Genomic DNA, 20,013 nt, shown 5'->3' with positions numbered 1-20,013 from the left:
GGTTGGTACTGAGTACCATCACTTTTTTATTTTAAGAGTTAGAGTACCTGCACTTCTCAAGAGGGATGTAATACTTTTAATTGAAGAGTAGCAGTACTTCTCAGAAACAAGCAGGTACTCTGGTACAAGGTATCTACCCTTTCATTTTTCCATTTCAAGCATTGCCTTTCTCCCTGTGCTAGAGCACAATTTAATGCCTAGCATCAACGTAGTCACCCTTGCACCAGGGTGCAAGCGTGCCTCCGTTGCAGACAGGATTATTTATATGCAGCAAGGGGCACCTTCCTGCACAAAAACAATCGTGATGGGCGTTTTCCTCTTCTTTTCTTCACACGTGGAAAGAGGAAAAAAGAGGAGAAATCAAAATATTTTCCTCATAATGCCTGCCCCGCAGAGGCGTAAGGTTTTGGCGCTGCCCCAGGTTTACGTGATTAAGTAAATCTGGGGGCAGAATCAAAATCCATGGGTGTTGAATGGGAACACCCACTGCAAAGCCCATGGAACGCCTCCTTGACACAGAGTAATGGCAACGCTGCAACTTGCACTGCTTTGTCTTACCCCATATCTATGAGGCCATGCAAAGCCAAGCAAGGCGGCATTGAGTCACCTCATAGATATGATTGAGAGGTTTGTGCCGCCTAAGCATAAAAAAAGAGACACTCCGGCAGTGCATGCCGCTGAATAAATAATCCTCTGTGTTTATCACAACAATGAAAACCTTTATGCAAGCCACTTTTGTCATACATATGATGCGATTCCATAAGGTACCTAGCGAGGGTCTCATGGCATCTGTTAAAATACCCTCAACAACTCATAATTCATGATTTCAAATATTTTATTTCCCAGATATACATTTTTCCTGAGTCAAATTTGATATACAGAAATGCCTGCTTTTGTGGCTAGTGCAAGAAAACATATTCCCACTCTCACACCTCTAAAATGATTTTAGATGATACTGCTTTATAGTTGGATTTTGGGCAACAACCTCAGGCTTTGCTACTTTAACACTTCTATATTAATGAATCTGAATTACATCAGAAAGATAACAAGGTGTGAATGATTAGATGGAAAGATAAAACCTGTAAGTAAAGCTCCCTTTCCCATCTTTATTTGGTCAGCTTTTGGTACCTTATGCCGAAAGCAGGTCTATAATGGAAGTGCCTCGTAATTTATAATTTTTACACGTTACTAGTTCATATAGATTGTGTAGGGGCCGGACTGGGAACCAAAAGCAGCCCTGGAAATTTTTGTCAGACCAGCCCCCATACTGCGTGCAGCAAGTATGCACAATGAGCGAGCTCAACAACTACAAGGCAGGGTTTGGGGAGTATTTCTCCCAAGAAATGTTGGGAAACAACTGTGAAAATGGTGTACCAGGCCACAAGGTAAAAGGTCAGTTCTGCTCAAGGGAACAGAAGAAAGGCCTGAGGTCTGTCTGCTCAGAGCCCGTCACACAGATGAGAGGCCTGTGTCCATTGTGGAGTCCCCTTTCGTACAAGAGGGAGGGAGGCTGCACAAATGTGCCTGAACCAACAAGGACTGCCGGTGTGCTTTTGCTGTACAGACAGCTAGCTGGTAGTATTCACCTGCGGCTCTCAAAGCGCTCTCCTAGCCCTTAGTGAGACCACAAGGCCAGCAGTGAGAGCCCCTGATGCTGCTGCGCTGTGGGAGGCTGGAGCAGCCTGAGCCTGCTGCACAGTGTCAGCGAATGACCGCATGTGTTTCAAATCAAGGGATTTTCATTTCGTTTTAAAGCTCGGCTCGCATGCACTCTTGACTGTACTGGCAGGCAAACCTGCCCCGAGCACCCCCCCAGGCCCTGAGTCACCCCCAGGCAGGAATGTGTCTAGCACCAATACCTGCCTATATGCTTGAGTCACATACCTAACTTAGGCACAATGATGCGGGAGTGCAGGAGTCGGACTGTTTTATCTGCTTTTTTTCGTCATTTTTCTGTTTCCTGTGCTCACATTTCATGAGGACAAGCGCCAAGGTAGCTGTTTTTGGAGCGCATGTGCAGGATGTGTGTGCGTTCTAAAACAGCTCCATATAATTAAAATGGGCAACAATTGAAAGATACTATGGGACCACATAAGTCGCACCACAACTTCTGAAGACCAGAATGGACTCGCGGGTGCTGAAACTGGCCTCAATGCTGTCAAAACCAGCCTCCAGGTGCTCTGGCCACCCGGTGGATTGCCCGCTTGCCCGGCTGGCCAGTCCGGCCCTGGTGTTCTACCTCCAGTGGTGCGGCAACAATTTTCAAAGTGTGTGTGCTGCCATCAGTCGTTTATCACTAAATCTAGGGATTGTGAAAAAATAAGTGACACACACAGAACAGGTGTATCAAATGAGCCATGTCTATTCTTTCTTTACATAAACATTAAATCAATTTAAAAAATGCCACTACTGTCTCTTTTTTAATTCTGACCTCACTTTTCAAATACCTTACCCTTAATAGGACTGTCATTTAGTCTGTTCAAACTGTTGAGTTTGTCTCCCTGCAGTCTTTCACTCTTCTCCCAATAGTTGATCTGTATTTTTGAAGTAACCCACAATAAGACACATTTTGCTGTTCAGTTTTAATATTTGTTAACTTCAGATTTTATTCTTATTAGTTTTCTTCTTGTAGCCTCTGGACATGTGTATTTAAATTTCCATTAAAAAGATTTCAGTTCATTCTTTTTCAAATCATTATTCTTTCTCTCTTTTTCCTTATGGTACTGGCTGCATTAAACTGTCTCAAATTTTGTATTGCATTGTGTTGCATTTTAATAGCATTTATTTAGCGCTTGACGAGGCGTTGAAGTGCTTTTTAAGTGAGTAGCACGCTACTCCGGAACCCATAAAGGATTAGTGGTGCATTACTATAGTGAAAATATGAAAGTAATTTGAGTTGTGGATATGTTAGTCAGTTATTTGGATTGAGAAGGATAGTGGAGGGACAGAGAAGGGAAAAAGGTTTGTATTTATATGGCCCTTGCTACCCCTGATGGGATGTTGAAGTGCTTTTTCGGCGAGTAGCACGGTACTCTGGAAACCATACAGTGTTGGCGGTGGGATAGTATAGTGAAATATGAAAGTAATTTGAGTGGTGGATATGTTAGCCAGCTATTTGGATTGAGAATGATAGCGAAGGGGTAGAAGAGGTAAAAAAAATGCATTTATATCGCGCTTGCTACCCCTGAAGAGGTGTTGAAGTGCTTTTTCGGTAAATTGCACACTACTCCGGAACCCATAAAGGATTAGTGGTGAATTAGTATAGTGAAATATGAAAATAATTTGAGTGGTGGACATATTCTGTTATTTAGATTAAAAAGGATAGTGGACGGATAGAAGGGAAGGATTTAGAATTTGTTTTCCTTTTTTTGTTTGTTTGTTTTGGAGCTCATAGCAGTAGGAGGAGGCTTGAGATGATAAAAGGGAGGTGGAGGGGGATGAGTAAAAGGGAAGTGGGCGGAAGTTTCAGAGGGGGGGTTTAGAAAGGTGTGTTTTGGGGAATCGGAATAGTAAAAAGAGATATTAGATTATGCAAGGAGGGGTGGAGTAGGGAAGAGTCTCAAAAGGATTATTTTGGAGATCATAGTAGTGGTATGGGGTTTGGGATGAATTAATAGAGGTACAGGGTGAGAAATTGGGTAGTGCATTTAACAGAGTAGTAGAAAGATGTTTGAGATGAGTCAGAGAGTTGAGTAAGAGGATATATTGAGAGCGATATAGGGTGAAAAATAGGGTAGTGTCTTGGCTATGCTGAATCAGAAGAAAAGTAATAAATAAGTAAAAGTAATATATATATTGCCTACAGTTTAACGCAAGTACGAAGATTGGCCTGCCGAGCAGCTGTGGAGTTTCCGTCCGCTTCCGGTGTTTCCTTGGAGGATCGGCGGCGGCGAAGAGGCATCCACGGCTAAACTGGTGGACATTTCTAATAAGGTACGGCGCATTTTGGCGAAGGGCAGGTTGAAAGGTGTGCAACGCGAGCACGAACCCCTGTGAGCATCACGCAATAGGTGTTCCATCTCGCAATTCGAATTATACAAAAAGGCCAGAAGATGTCCGCAGACACACTCAGGGACCGCGAGTTAGCAGCTGAAGGGATGTTTTCGGACTCCCCCGAGGACGGTCAAGGAACTGGAAAAGTGACCACGGAAGAACCCCGTAAGAGCATGGGGCTGCGAGATAATTTCCGAGCTTTGGAAAAATTGAAAAAGCAAGAGCAGGCCAAGTGGTGGGAGGCGCGTTCATTACAGAGATATCTCGATGTGGGGAGAATTCCAAGAGGCCTTAGAATAATGATCGCCCCCAGCTACGAATCCCCGAATCCCCTCATGATGGCTGAATGGGGAGAATGCAATCTCGAATCATCGAGGCGACTTGTTACAATATTGGTAAAGTACGCGGAGATTGACAGGGCAGCTCTACAAGAAAAGATTGAGCTTATGGAAAAAGAAATAGAACCACTAGGTGACCCACAGGCTAAGCAAAAATTGGTGGAGGAGATGAACGCAAGACTTAAAAAGGAGGAGGAAAAGATAAAGAGCCGCAAAACCTTCAAATTTAGGCGTGATCGTGACGATTATGCAAACGGACAAATATTCACATTTGCAAGGAGGTATGATTCTATGCGTGTTGATACAGCCAAAAAGCGCATGGGCAATAGGGAGGACAGAAGAAATCACCAAGAAGCAACCAACGCTTCCCCATCAGCATCGGAGCTCAGCTCGGCCATGGAGAGCGGATCAGAGTCCGACAATCCGGCAGTGAGGGCCGAGGCAAGGAGCATTAGATTAACCTTGGGGGAAGAGTTGGACATTTTAAAACGAAGCAGGAGGGAAACATTGCGGCCACGCACCCAGGTAATCGAAAAAGCAGGGCAAACAAACGAAGAAGGGAGCGTAGGCAAGCAAAACGAAAACGTCAGAAGGCGTGGGAGGGGCAGAGCACGACGGTAAGGGATCAACTGTCGCCAAACCTATGCACTGACCCTTCATCCTCTGAGCAATCCAATACCATTGTTAATCTGGCAGGTATTGACCTCTCAGCTGCGGAACGACAGCTCCTTTCATTAGGACTTTCCTATTGCCCAGAATCTAACTTCAACTATACCCAAACCCGCGCAGATGTTTATAAGTTCATTCGCAAGCTGAAGTTAAAGAAATATCATCATCAGCGAGGAAACAAGGAAAGACCAGAAGAATTGGGGGGCCCGGCCAAGATGCCAGAAATGCACGGGCTGAGAAGCTCTGATTATGAACTATTTGAAACCACGCGGGGTTTGGAAAGAGGTGACAACCCAGTCAATGATCAAGCTCAATGGGACAATATCACAACCAACACGCAAACGTCACAGATCCCAGGAACGGATATGAAACCTTGGACTCCGTTCCGCCCAAAGTCTAAATTTGTACCTGTCATGGCGAGAGATTCCATAGACGTTTTCAATGAACAGATAGTGGCGCAAATCAAGAGGCTCAACATTGCAACTAATGAAACAAGCAAAAAGAAGTTTTCCAACCAAGAGAGAAAGTATTGGCAACTCATCAAAAAATTAAAAGAAAACCAGGAGATCATCATACGCAACTCAGATAAAGGAGGCAATTTGGTGCTGTGGCCACTAAAGGAATATCTTGAAGAGGCTCACAGCCAATTAAACAACATAGAGTGCTATAGAAAAGTAGCACCGACCAAATTTAGAACAACACAAGAGACGCTCTTTTCCCAGCTTGTAGCTTGGAGAAGCACGGGTTTACTCAGTTGGGATGAATTTAAATATCTCAAGAAAGAGAATGCTACCATCCCAGTCATCTACTTTATACCAAAATTGCATAAAGATATGAAGAAACCCCCAGGACGTCCAATTATTTCTGCGTGTGATGGACTATTGGAAAATTTATCAAGATACATAGATTTCTTTTTGCAGGATTTTGTAAAGAGTTTGAAATCATTTGTACAGGACACAAGTGACTTCCTAAGGAAAGTGCAACATATTACATGGAAACCTTCGTATTTAATGATTGCACTAGATGTGTCTTCACTTTATACCTGCATCAGAAATAATGATGGTATCAGAGCCATAGAATTTTTCTTGATGAATAGACCAATTGAATTCTTTCTGCATAATAAGATGTTGGTTAAAATGCTTCTTTTTTGCCTTGAAAACAATCTGTTTTTATTCAATGGTGTTATGTACCAACAGATATAGGGAGTGGCCATGGGGGCCAGCTTCTTTCCCAGTTATGCCTGTCTATTTATGGGCTGGTGGGAGGAGCTGGTCCTCATGCAGCAACATGAACAGATATTTAATGAAAAAGTAATCTCCTGGCTCCGCTATATTGATGACCTTTTTATAGTGTGGGAGGGTGATGTTGACAGCGCCACTGAGTTCATTGCATTGTTGAATGACAACACACTCAACTTAAAATTTACTTCACACATCAGCAAGGAAAAGGTCACATTTCTTGACGTGGAAATCATGATAATGAATAATAAGATCTCTACTACCCTCTATAGGAAACCCACAGCGGGTAATACATTATTGCACGCCTCGAGTTCCCATCCTCCTCATCTAATTAAGAGCATCCCCTACGGGGAGATGCTCAGAATCAGACGTATATGTAGTGAGGATAAGGAATGCTCAATCAAACAAGGCGAAAGCCGGGCGAGATTCCTTAATAGAGGCTACAATACTGAAATCATAGAGTCTGCCATTATTAAATCTAGATCATGGGCAAGACAGGACCTGCTAAAAAAGAAAGAGACTGTATTAGACTCGAAAAAAGAGCAGGAACCTATTCGTTTGATTTTAGGATTTTCACGACAGGAGAAACAGATCAGAAATATTGTAAGGAAAAATTGGCCTATTGTGAAAGATGACCCTATATTGGGAGAATTGCTACCAAACAGTCCCTCAGTTGCCTTTAGAAAGACTAATAGCATGGGCATGGCTTTAGTCAGAAGCAATTTGGAAATAGGCAGCAAGGGTTCCTGGTTATCCATGAGAAAGGGATTCTTTAAATGTGCATCTTGTAAAGCATGTAAATATGCCATTAATACCAAGAACTACGTTCCAGCATTTGGTTTCAAAACATGTGAGATTCAACATCATCTCACATGCAAGACCGAATTTGCTGTTTATGTGCTCACCTGCAGGTGCAATTTGAGATATGTAGGGAGCACAAAATTACCGGTCCATAAAAGAATCCTGCAACATCTAAGAGCGATCAATAATAATGATGAGAATTACCCGGTCGCAAGGCATTTCAAAAGTACTCACAATAGTGATCCTAAATTCCTGCAATATTATGTTATTGACACGGTCACCCCACAAAAAAGAGGAGGGGATAGGGAATCCAGGTTAAGGAAATTAGAAACATCATACATTTTACGCTTGGATTCTAAACACCCGATGGGGCTTAACAACAGTGAAGACCTGTATACGTTTTTGTAAAATCTGAAAAATTGTTTACAATATGAGGTGTGTTGCCAAACAGTATGTATAATGGAATGTTAATGTCTATTTTAGTCTCACGCTCTGTATGACAGTCCATATGGACGAATTAATTGTATGTTGGAGGCTGTGCCTCTTTGTTTTACCTCGGTCTCCTTGGAGGGTTAGACGTAAGTCTCCATCACCACAATTTGTTTATGGACATGAATATTTTAGGTGACATTTTAAGATGTTGTATAGGGTTATTTATTGAATATGAAATGAGGTTTTAGGAATGTTTTTAATTAAATAGATAGCATATTATATGCATCTATGAAATGATTTATGATTCCTGTTGGATCTCCTAGAAATAGCTCAATTTAATAATAGGTACATTTCATCTACTACCTCAATGCACTTTATATTTGTCTATGTAATTATGTCCTATGTTCAGATCTGGCTCTGATTTAATATTGTGCCAGACTTGGGTCAGAATGGAATACGGTAATCTTCCGAGATCATCATCTAGTCTTCCTTGTATGAATTTAGTCGTTTATACTTATTTTTAATTTTAGATGAATTTGCACTTAAATGTCGAGGTGAGGGCACTGTCACTGTTTGGTAAAATAATTATTTTTAATGGACATAATATAAAGTACATATCATGCATTTACGCAATTATCAAGTGTCATACGATGTGAAAATCAGTATTAGGATAACATAATGGCATTATGCGGTTATCGTGTTCGCCGTGATTTATACACAGAAATGTTGATAGAAATGTATGTTTTCTATGTCCATTGATTGAAGCACCAGCACTTGCACTTTAAAAAGAGCGGTCATCAGCCAAAGTGTTGTCATGTGATCAAGGGCGGGATCGCCCGAAACGCGTAATGGCGGAGAATGGCTAAATAAATAACGAATTGCACGAATAATACTGGGTCTACGCTCGTTTGTTTCCAGCGAGGGAAGAGTGAGGCGAGTGGAAGTAATATATATATATATATATATATATATATATATATATATAGAGAGAGAGAGAGAGAGATAGATCGAAAAGTAATAAAGATATAGATCCATAAGTACATGGAAGGAATATAGCTGCATAAAGGAATGTAGTATGTGTAGATTAAAAATGCATTAAATAAACTCTGGCTTTGAAGTGTTGCACTGTAAATTGATTTTATTTATTTATATGTATTTATTGTAGATCAATAGTGAAACAATTGTAGATGAATAGTTATAATAAAAATATGTACTTATTTATGCAGTTACTTATGTACATGTTAAAAACATAGAATAATGGAACAATCAGTAATATGTACATTTGTTAAGCAGAACGATTGAATATCCATATATAATAATTTTTTTAAAACATAATCATTCTACACGTTTATACAAAGCAATACACATATATAAGTATATATAGTACAAATAAATGTTTATATACAGAGAGATATGCTGTATATTTCTATCTGTTTACGTATTGTGGTTATGTGGGGAAGAGCCAATTCTTGAGTAGTTTTCTGAAGATAAGGTGGTTATCCATGGATCTTATGTTGGGGGGTAAAGAGTTCCATAGTTTGGCTGCTTGAACAGAGAATGATATGCCACCTATTAGTTTTTTCTTGTGTCTTGGGATTTTGAGGCGAGGTACCACTCTGGAGTGGAAGTTCCTTTGTTGAATGTGTTTGGTGATTTTATTCATGATGAAAGTAGTTCCAGTTCCATGTATCGCTTTGTGGGTGATACAAAGCAGCTTGAACGTTGATCTTCTGGCAGCCGGTAACCAATGCAGGGCTTTCAAGGCAGGGTAGATGTGGTCTTGCAGTTTTATATGTGAGAGTAGTCTGGCAGCCTAGTTCTGAAGTTGTTGTAGTCTTTTCATTGCCGTTAAAGGTGATCCGTGGGCGAGGCTATTAGCGTTATCGAGTTGAGACAAAACAAGGGAGATGGTAGCCTTGACCTTGTGTGGAAATCCCAAATGGGGGAAGATTCAAGGCAGAGTTTTTATAGTGACAAAGCTTGATCTTGCTAGTTTGTCCACTTGGGCAGTTCATGGTCATTCTGAGGTTTCTTACTTCCTTCGATATTTTAGGTGGGGTTACCAGATCATCAGGCCATATTGCGAGCGGGTCATAATGTTTCCAATCACCACACATAAATATTTCAGTTTTGGAAGCATTTAATTTCAGATGGCTCCACGTAATCCATTGATCCACAACTCTGAGACAACTGAAAATTGGTGAGTTTCCAATGTCTTTGGTGCATTGCAGTTGAAGGAGTATTTGCGTGTCATCTGTATAGTTATGGCATGTCAGGTGAAATTGATTGATCAGTGCCGGTAATGACTTCATGTAGATGTTGAAAAGAATGAGCAAGATGATAGAGCTTTGAGGGACCCCTGCTTTTGTGGAGTACGGTTTGGAAGAGAAAGGTGGGGTATGGATGACATTAGTTCTGTTGCGTAGGTAGGACGTGATCCAGTCTAGAGTAGTCCCCTCCACGCCGGCTTCATAGAGTCTTTATATCAGAGTGTCATGGTCAACCGTGTCAAAGGCAGCTGAGAGGTCCAAGAGAAGTAGCACAGCAACCCTGTTTCAGTCAACTGTGTTCTTCAGGTCATTCCAGATGGCAAGGAGAGCACATTCTGTGCCTCTTCCTGGATGGAATCCTCTTTGGTCTGAAGATTTTAAGCAGTGCTAGATAATGTTAAAGTCTTTCGTAGATGATTAATATCCTAACATATAGTCTTGTTTGTTTCCGTTTGGTTGCATCATCATTATTAAAGATGCCCTCACACTTGGTGCTGGAAGGGGCACTTGAACACCACAGGTTTCTCAGCATATGCCAAGGGAACACAAATGTGGACCAGACCTGGGGTACTTTTTGTGGCCACAGAAGTAAACATAAGGAAGTTTGCCATATGTTTGTCCAAGGGCATTTGGATGTCCTCATTGTAGTACCAGGGACCCTCTATGCCTCAAATTAAGATCTGTTTCATTTTTTCAATGCCCTCTTACCTAATCTTGCACGAATGCCCAAGTTCCCACCTTGAGACCCTCACAGGTAAGTAGCCGCTCTTTACAAACCGCTGATTGATTGATTGATGCTGGGGTGAGTGAGGGCACTAACTGCTCTTTGGAAGTTAATTTAGACAGCACTTTCCCTTGCTGGCTAACACACCGTCACTAACGATAATTCAAGATTTTGTCAAATGTTTTGGTGACTGGGGTCTAGTGGATGTGTGGAGACAGATGCAATGTGACCATTGAAGATACTCCTTTTATACATCAGTTTATACCCTTAATGTTTGATGCAATTGATTTCTGGAATCTGCTGACATAACCACAGCTTCTATGCACACACAGTGCTTGGGATGAACTCTTGCAGACCTGCTTTTAAAGAGAATAAGATAGAGAGGAAACACTACAGCAATACCAACATACTCGCTGTAAAGTGCTATATTAGACGATGCCACATTCAGGTGTTCCCCGGATGAAGTGATTCAGAACTATTTTGCAGAAAATCAAGGGATGGCAACTGTGAGAAATTGGGTAGTTGGTTGACTGGGGTGTCATCCCCAGTCAAGCAACAGCGACAATCCCTTGCAGAGTGAACCGCAAAAAGCCATTAGATTAATCTGCGCTTAACCCTGGGTAGCGTGGCACAAAAAGCAATCAGGCTTAACTTAAAGGCAATGCGTAAAGTGTTTATGCAGCACACAAACATTAATAACATGAAAACACACCACAAGAAAAATCGCAAACCAATTTAGAAACATAGAGCCCTTTTAATTAATAATTTGATACCAAAACAACAGATATCCAATAAATAGAACAAAAGTTATAGATTTTTAACGTTTTTAGTGAAATCTAGTGCCTAAAAGATCAAAGCACATATGGTCACACCAGACTGGGTCAACGTCTACAGGTAAGGGGAACTGTGATGGAATGTGATTCGGATACAAGAAGTGGATTGGACCTGGTCCGCACTTACCTTCGGACTTAGAAACATTTTGAAAGAAAAATGTCTGATATAGTAGAAGTTCAGCTGGGCGAGGCTGCAGGAGTATCGAAGGAGGGAGCGTCATCGTCGAATTGCTGTGGAGTGAAGTCGCAGTGAAGATTTTCACCTTCGGACTTAGTCGCCGAAATGGAAGTCGAAAATCTCCATCAGGACGAAGCTGAGGGCTGTAGCTTAAGACAGTTCCATGAGGTCGAATACCCCTTTGGGAAGGACAGATGAAACAGATTTGCTGCTGCATAGAAGAATGTAGCGGGGGAAGCCTCAAAGTCAATCCGACCGGCAATGCACCAAATTTTGTCTAAAGTCTTCAGTTTTGTTACAACTTTTAGCACCACAACCAAGGCTCCAGGAGATGGAGACCTCTCAGGAGTTCAGTAATCACTCAGGCTAGGTTCAGGTGCGGGTTCAAGGTAGTAGGAGCCTGTTATGTTTCCGTGGCTCAGAACAGCAGGCCAGCTAACTAGCCATTGGAGGGACTTCTGGTAATCCTGTGTGCAGGTGAAGATGTAGGGCTCAATTGCAGGGCCAGCGTCTGAGGGTTCAAGGCAGACCCTAGGCAGCAATGCAGTCCTTCCAGGTACAGCAGCAGTCTGGCAGAGGGCACAGCATGTCAGTCCTCTAAGAGTCCTTCCACAGGCCAAGTAGTGAACTGAAAAGTGGGCCTGAAGGTCCTATTTTTATCCCCTGGTGCTCATGTTCTGGAAAGTGGCAGACATTTCTGGAAAGATTCTCTGAAGTACATGGAATTCCCTGACTCCCCTGCCCTTGCTCTAAGCTGGTTACAGTGACAATACAGGGTAGTTAAACCTATTGTGAGGAGACAGGACACAGCCCATTGAGGTGCATGTGGCACGTGGCACTGTACTCAGTTCTGCCCCCCACCCATCAATTAAGGCACACCTAATCCCACTATTGTGCAACTGTCTGGAAGGAATTCACAAAGTCTAACAGTCAGCTTCACCCAGTCATGTGACCCAAGACAGGCTGCAGGCACAAAGGGCTAAGGGCAGGAAAATGTCAACTTTCTAAACGTGCCATTTTCAAAATTGTAATGAAAAATCTGACTTTACCATTAAAGAGGGTTTATCATTACGATTCTCTAGGTACCATACATGACACATCTACTTCTTCTCAATTAGGAATTACAGCTATTTAAATGTAATAAGGAATCCTCCATGTTATCCTATGGCAGGAGTAGGCCTCACAGTAGTGAAAAAATGAATTTGGGAGTTTTTCACTACCAGGACATGTAAAATGTAAAAGTCCATGTCCCATCTTTTAATTACACAGCACCCTGCCCTGTGGGCTACCCAGGGCTTACCTTAGCGGTGGCTTACTTGTAATAAAAGTGGCATTTAAGGCTTGGCAAGGGGGTTTAAATGCCAAGTCGACATGGCAGTGTGACACTGCAGTCAAGCTGCAATGGCAGGCCTGGGACAAGTTTTAGAGGGCTCCCTAGGCAGGTGGCACAATAAGTGGAGCAGGCCTACTATTAGCATTTAATTTACAGGCCGAGGATCTATGGTATACCATTCTACAAAGGATTTAAAACTAAATGAAATATGCCAATTAGTTATATGCCAATCTTGCCATGTTTAGGACAATGAGCACAAGCAACTTAGCACTGGTTAGCAGTGGTAAAGTGCACAGAGTCCTAGGAGAACGGAAGGAAATATCAAGCAAAATGGGAGTAAAACAGGCAAAAAAGTTTTGGGATGACCCTGCAGAGAGCGCCAGGTCCAACAGCAACTGATGCCTTGTTGGAGTGGGAGGCATTTAAACAGTAGTCAGGGCTCACTGTATTAGTACACTGGTTGGGGCTGTCAGAAGATGGACGGGGATTCATGTGGCATGGATGTGTCCTTGTCTAAGTTGGAATTGGAGGCAGTGGATGTTCCCCAATGGAAGTAAGAACTGTTAAGTCTCCAGGAAAGGTACACTATTGAGGTCAAGAAAATAGGTGCGTCGACTACAGAGGCTATTTGGACCATAACTGCTACTGAGGGAGATAAATCAGGGCATCTTCTGTTGTGGGTGATCAAACTTGATATGGCTCCCGTATTGAACAAATACGACATGACGTGGGATAGGTAATACTGAATCTGCTATCAATGCAGTCTCTTTGGACTACTAAAAGGGCAATAGAGAGCAAGTGAGGAGAGCTCAATTGCAGAGATAAAGGATTACATAGACAGAGTGACCCTGCAAAGGGTGTCTGAAGTTGCAAGGGAACGACTTGGAGGTCCTACCATGGAGGGAGGTATAAGGGCACTATTGGCCAATGGAAAAACCCCTTGCATGGATGTATTAGGGTAAAAATTCTATTGCTCATATGCCAACTAATTGACACCTTCTTTAATTAGATTGCATGCTAAGCTTGGGAAAAGGTCTGACTACTAGACACAGCGAGTGAGGCATGGGTAGACCCCATTCCCAAACAATGTAGGGACACGTCTGACAGATCATCATATAGGCAACTTTAAAAAATGGTTGCTTTCAATCATGAATATAAAAAGATCCAGTATTCAAGGGATACAAATTAAATAGATCCTTAGCTGTCTCCACAAGAAACTACTATTTAATGTGCATATTCCACCAGTAAAGGAATATGGTTATCTATTAAAAACCATTTGGGAGATTCTAGAAGAGGGAACACCATACAGTGCAGGACAATGCAAAAATTACACATCATGTGATTTAGACCAAGAACTCTGTTTTAATATGCCACATTTAAATGTTTACAGGTAAATGTCGCATAAAAGGGGTAGAGAACTTGTTTGAACTCCTAATTGGTAAGCTTTGAGGAGAGGAACCTGGATTGCCAACTTAAAAAACAAATTAAATTATGAGTTTTTTCAGATTTGTAAATTATAAGAAGTTCAACAGACTGACCTTAGGGCCCTCCGAATATTAAAACTACAATAGAGTGCAGAAAACCAGGGTCAGTCATCACTGGGCCCTTTAGATGGGCTCACACAGTTAAAGAGCTGGTCCCATACATCTGTAGCACACTTAAATCACTCCCTATATTCAGTGATCTACTGCTGACATTAACATGGTCACTCATTTAAAATGGTTGGAGTGTTTGGAGAGTTCCCAATGCAAATTTGGGAAAATCAATGGTTTACTGGCACTTAATATTGCAATACATACAGGCCCCTGGTCAAAGGTCCTCATGGGCTCTGAACACAGCCTTTCTAAAAAAAATATCAATAAAAAATGCTGTACACCAATGTACAATAAAACCAGTGGAACATTGAGGGCCACAGCTGTGCTTGCACTGGAGTCGTCTGAGCTGCTCACTTGCTGAGGAAGGTCGCAGGGTTGGGAGCCAGGTCTGTGCTGCTTCACTGTGCTGCATGGTTTTATCTTTGGAGTTTGAACACAGCACCACCCACCCTCCGGCAGCCTCTGCAGTAACTGCTGTCCCCTCTAAGGACCAACAGGGACTTTTCCCTGGCTGAGACGACCCCTACAGCACTGAGGGATTGCCCCGTCAGCCTTGTGGCTCTCCAAGGAGCTTTTCCTGCCTATACCTGCAAAGAGTCTGCACGCAAGCAGAGACTGACCCAGCCCCTGCCCCCGCCATGGAGGTGGGGCCTGCATCCTGATAGCTCTATAAAGCATTGACCAGCCATGGACACTGCCGTGAGGGCAAGGCCTGGGTTAAGGGTGGACCAGTCTTCGCCTGAAATCAACAGGAGGATTCAAGGCAGGGCCTCCTCCCTTGGTTATGTTGGAGAGCAGTGCTTCACGCAGTTACGGTAGGGCTCTGTGTGGGTTTGCCAAGACACTAGTGACATTTTATCAATTTTTTTCCTCACATAGGCCATTGGAAAAAGAAAAGCCACCTCGTCCAAAGATGGGAAAGAACCCTCAAAAATGTTAGCGGCATTTATCACTAACTATTTGTCCACTGTCATGGATGCATTTGACTCTGAGATCGGTTTGGTGCAGGACAGAATTGACGCTGCTAGGCCCCTTTCTTTACACCCCCCAGCCAGTATTTTAGGAAGTCCTAGCCCTCTTACCAATCTTAGGATGGATCCCCGCGCTGTTGCAGAGGGGAGTTGCGGGTCACCCAAAAATTCAAACGCAGGAAGAATCGCCGACCATGGAAATGGCTAATCTAGTAACCTGTTTGCGACTTCTATGTACATGGCTTACGATTATTTTGTATTCCAGTGATTCCATCTTCTTCCAAGAGGCCATGGGGTGGTCTGGCTACTTTGATCTCGGTTAAGCGTTTCTTGTCTCAAAGTAAAGCTCCAGTGCTCTTCTCCTTAAAATGAAGTGTTGATGTTGTCCGGAGCAGGCCCAGTTAACTTGCTGATCATTAATTTTGATCACAATTTATTCAATCATCATTCCATGGATGTTGTTGTGGACACGCTAGATGGCTTTATTGCAAAACTGAATTAAAAAAATCATGCATGCTGTAAGCTATGGGTGGGGGATTTCAATTGTACTTTATCTGCATTTAGTGAGTCCCCGGTTTGTGGCTTAGAAGATTTTAATGGCCAGGAGTTGGCCAATTTTAAGCACACAAGGTATGGGATGTTTTGAACAAGGTGATTTTCAATAATGATCTAGTTTTGCAAGTGAGTGCAGTTTGACCTCTTTCATAGGTGGTGGTAATCATAGTACTATTGACAGGCTCTGGGTCTGGACGGAGGCCCCTTGGACATCTTTAAAGAAAATATTGACTTTTGGGCCGCTTTGCTCATAAATGTTTTTAGAGCAGCAATTACCGGACCTCTAATACCTACAAGGAAAGAAGTAATCATTGTCCCGATCTTTAAAAATGACAATCGACATTGTCCAGTCTGCTTTCGCCCAATATCCTTGTTGGACTCTATTGTGAAGGTCCTTCTGGAAAGATTGGAGGATTGGGCAGGGACAAATAGCATCTTTTCAGAGGTCCCGTATGGTTTTAGACAAGGAACTGGTGCTATAGAGCAATGTTTAAACCTTTCCCTTTTAATCAGCAAGTATGTCCAAGTACAGAGAAGAGCTCTCCATTTAGCTTTTATGGACTTGTCATATAATTTTGACATAGTGAAGCAAACTAAATTATGGGACATTTTTAGAAAACCTTGGGGTGAAAAACGTTTTAGTTACCCTTTTACTCCACCTCCACTGGGACACTTCGGTAAAAATTCATTTTGGTCCAAGTGGGGAATGCACATCACCATTAGGCAGCGATTAGGGTATCTGCCAAAGCTGTATATTAGCTCCGTTTTTATTTTAAATTTATATAAAAATGGACTTCGAAGCACAACTACTTCAAAAGGGGCCAGATGTTCCAAAGGTAGGCAACTGCTACATTCCCACACTTCTTTACACCGGTGATGTGGTCCTCATAGCAAGGATCGCAAATGTTGCTTCTTTGTATTTTTTTACCCACAGAATGAGATATCCCAAGTTACATCTGTTTCTCCTTCTGTATGTGACTCCTCAGTGTGACAGAGCAAGCATAGACAAAAGAAGGACGCTATTAATGTATATGCAAAATATGTTTTAAATTATGAAAATGAAAACAACAGTGGTAACAAGCATGAAGAGAAACCACAGGCTTTAAGCAAAGAAAATTCCTCAATGTAATTTAAATACCATCCGCTGCTTAATGGCAACCCCTTCTCATAGTTTTCAAATCTGAATTATAGTAAATCTTTTCCACAGAACCCACAAACGTCTTTTATTAAAATGTCCTACGAGGAAGCTGAGAACCCAAGGTTAACTAATGCAGCAAAACCAAGAGCAAGCCAGCCATCAGTCAGGATTTTAATGCTCACCTTAAATTCACGGTTGACTTTGACAATTACGCGGGTCTTCTTATCCCAAAGAATGATCACTGTGCCGCTTAGCTCGATCACAAGATAAATGCCGCTTTCATGGACCTTGTATGTAGACTTGATGCTTTTATCACATTCCCGCTCTGTTAATTTCTTGTTATCTAGGATCAGTGCACACCTCTACCATAGGATGAAAGCAAACATACCAACAATTAAGCCAGCATCAACTACTTAAATTAAAACCTTGATAGTCAATACTGCCTTGTTCTACTGTGTGCAAACAAGGACACAGAGATATCTTACCCCAAAACTTGTTCTCCAGTCTTTGGTGAGAACACAGCGTCTCCCTTAAAGGAGTTGTGGAGCTAAATGACTGTAGCATGAATATATTTTCTCCTGTTCTACCAGGAGCGTCATCTCTAGGTTTTTCATGAGTGGGGAGTTGGGGTGCTGAATTTCTTCTGTATAAAGGGAAGAACCTTATCTGTCGAGGTTTGGGAGTTTACATCTCTGGGCCTTTGGATACAGGAACAGATCAGGCTATTTCTGGAGTACCAGACTCAGAGCTGGTGTCCACTACTATGAGAGCAGACTAAGGGCCTGAACATGATACTGCTAGGGGGAACCCATTTATCTTAAATGAATGCCCATGGGGAAGGATACTGATGCATGGGATCTTGTCAGGGAGTTTTTAAAGGACTGTGGAATGTGCCAAAGACTGTTTATATAAGAATATGAATTATAGGCACTCTTCGACCATAGTGGGTCGACAAAGAGGCACTTAGCAATGAGGTATGTTATGAATATGAATTAAAGGTAAGTCTTCCTTGAACATCATGAAGGTGGGAGTCAGGTCCTTGCTTCATCATATAACACCGTATTCAGCACAAGTGATAAGTTGTATAATGTGGGACTAAACTGAATATGTATTTCATGCGTTTGTGGTTTCCAGGCCAACCCTAAAAGCAAACTCTGGGGTCAAATGTATCTGTAACAATAGACCATTAAAAAAAGCAAGAAATTCAAATACAATATCCAAGAGAAGTGCAGTGCATACGTTGCAAAAACAATGATGTGCCTTTAATATTTTGCCAGAGGCATAGCTGGAAGTGACAAAAAAACTTTGAATGGATGATGAGCATATTGATAGATTGGGAGTTGCCAAATCCTTGAGTACTGTTGACTTAACGTTGGGGTACTGGCAGATTGTCTTAACTGAGGGGGCTAAGGAGAGGTCTGCATTCTCCACCTCAGAGTGCTACTTCCAATTTAGGATGATGCCCTTTGGGCTGAAGAATGCCTCTACCACCTTCCAGAGGTTGGTCAACTGACTCATGGCTAGGATGGAGGATTTCAGTGCCACCTATCTGGACGACATTGTTTCTTCAGCTCCACCTGGGGGGACCACCCGTTTCACCACCAGGAAGTGATTCAGGCCCTGCATAAATGTCTCCTTTGAAATTATAGGAAAACGCTCAAAACTGGCAAACTTTGCTCTCCCATTTGAACTGCTGATGTCCCACATTTCAAATAATGAATACTTTTGGGACTATAAATGGGAAGGTTTATTAGGTGAACCACATCCGCCACCGCCCAGCAGGACCCCAAAACCTTCTGGAACCTGAGACAAGCCACTACAAAACAGCAACAATCTGACCCTTAGAGAGGTCACTGCAACAACACTGTAATGGCCATTAAAAAAGCTAGAAATCTAAATACAATAGACAAGAAAAAAATGCAGTACATGAGTTGCAAAAACAATGATGTACTTTTAATATTTTGCCAGAGGCGTAGCTGTAGGTGACAAAAAAGCATTGGATGGATGATGAGCTTATTGATCAGTTGGAAGTTGCTAAATTTAAGAGCACTTTTGACTAAACATCTTGGTACTGGCAGATTGCCTCAACTTCTGGGGCTAAAGAGAGGTCTGCATTCTCCACCCCATAAGGCTACTTCTAATTTAGGGTGATGCTCTTTGGGCTAAAGAATGCTGCTACCACCTTCCAGAGGTTGGTCAGCTGGTTGCTGGCTAGGATGGAGTCTTTCAGTGTCACCTATCTGGACGACATTGCTGTCTTCAGCTCCACCTGGGGGGAGCACCTGTTTCACCACCAGGAATTGCTTCGGGTCATGCATAAATACAATCTGTGAAATTACAAGAAACTCCTCAAAACTGGCACACTTTACTCCCCCATTTGAACCGCTGATGTCCTACATTTCAAATAATTAATATTTTTACGACTATAAATGGGAAGATTTATCAGGTGAGCCACATCCCCCACCACCCAGGGTGACCTCAAATCCTTCTGGAACTTGAGACAAGCCACCACACAACAGCAACAATCTGACCCTCAGAGATGTCACCGAAACAGCACTATAATGGTGATCTGGGAAGGGGATGATTACCAGCTCCTGATAAAACAGGATTTTTGCATTTGTCTAATAGATTTACAAGAGAAGTTGGCAAAAACACTCGAACAGATTTAAGCAGTGAGAACAGCATGCAAGCCACCCAAATTGAACTAAGAAAAAGACATCCATTTAACCCCTTCCCTGCTCATGACGGAACCACTCCGTCATGAGCCACGGGTGCCGTGTGCTCATGACGGAGTGGTTCCGTCATGCTGCGGCTGTTGGCGGCCGCTCCGCCCACGCGGCGCTAATTCCCCGCCTGTGCGGACGATTAGCGCAGTGGGCGGAGACGTGACGGAACCACTCCGTCATGAGCACAGCTCACCCATGGCTCGTGGCAGAGTGGTTCCG

The 20,013-nt window shown here is 42.5% G+C and overlaps 1 protein-coding gene across 1 annotated transcript in view; it reads right to left on the bottom strand.

Annotated features, from left to right (window-relative positions):
• LOC146860841 (uncharacterized) overlaps window positions 1-20,013 on the bottom strand; it is a 915,295-nt gene that overhangs the window by 515,894 nt on the left and 379,388 nt on the right. Inside the window, exon 23 of the mRNA XM_085646176.1 lies at window positions 17,251-17,430. Coding sequence (XP_085502302.1) covers window positions 17,251-17,430 — 180 coding nt within the window. The remainder of the gene's footprint in view (window positions 1-17,250; window positions 17,431-20,013) is intronic.

The sequence above is a fragment of the Triturus cristatus genome, chromosome 3_1 (genome assembly GCF_964204655.1).
Source record: "Triturus cristatus chromosome 3_1, aTriCri1.1, whole genome shotgun sequence".
Classification (NCBI taxonomy): Eukaryota; Metazoa; Chordata; class Amphibia; order Caudata; family Salamandridae; genus Triturus; species Triturus cristatus.
Note: the sequence above shows the minus strand (reverse complement) of the source record. Positions and strands in the feature narration are given on the sequence as shown.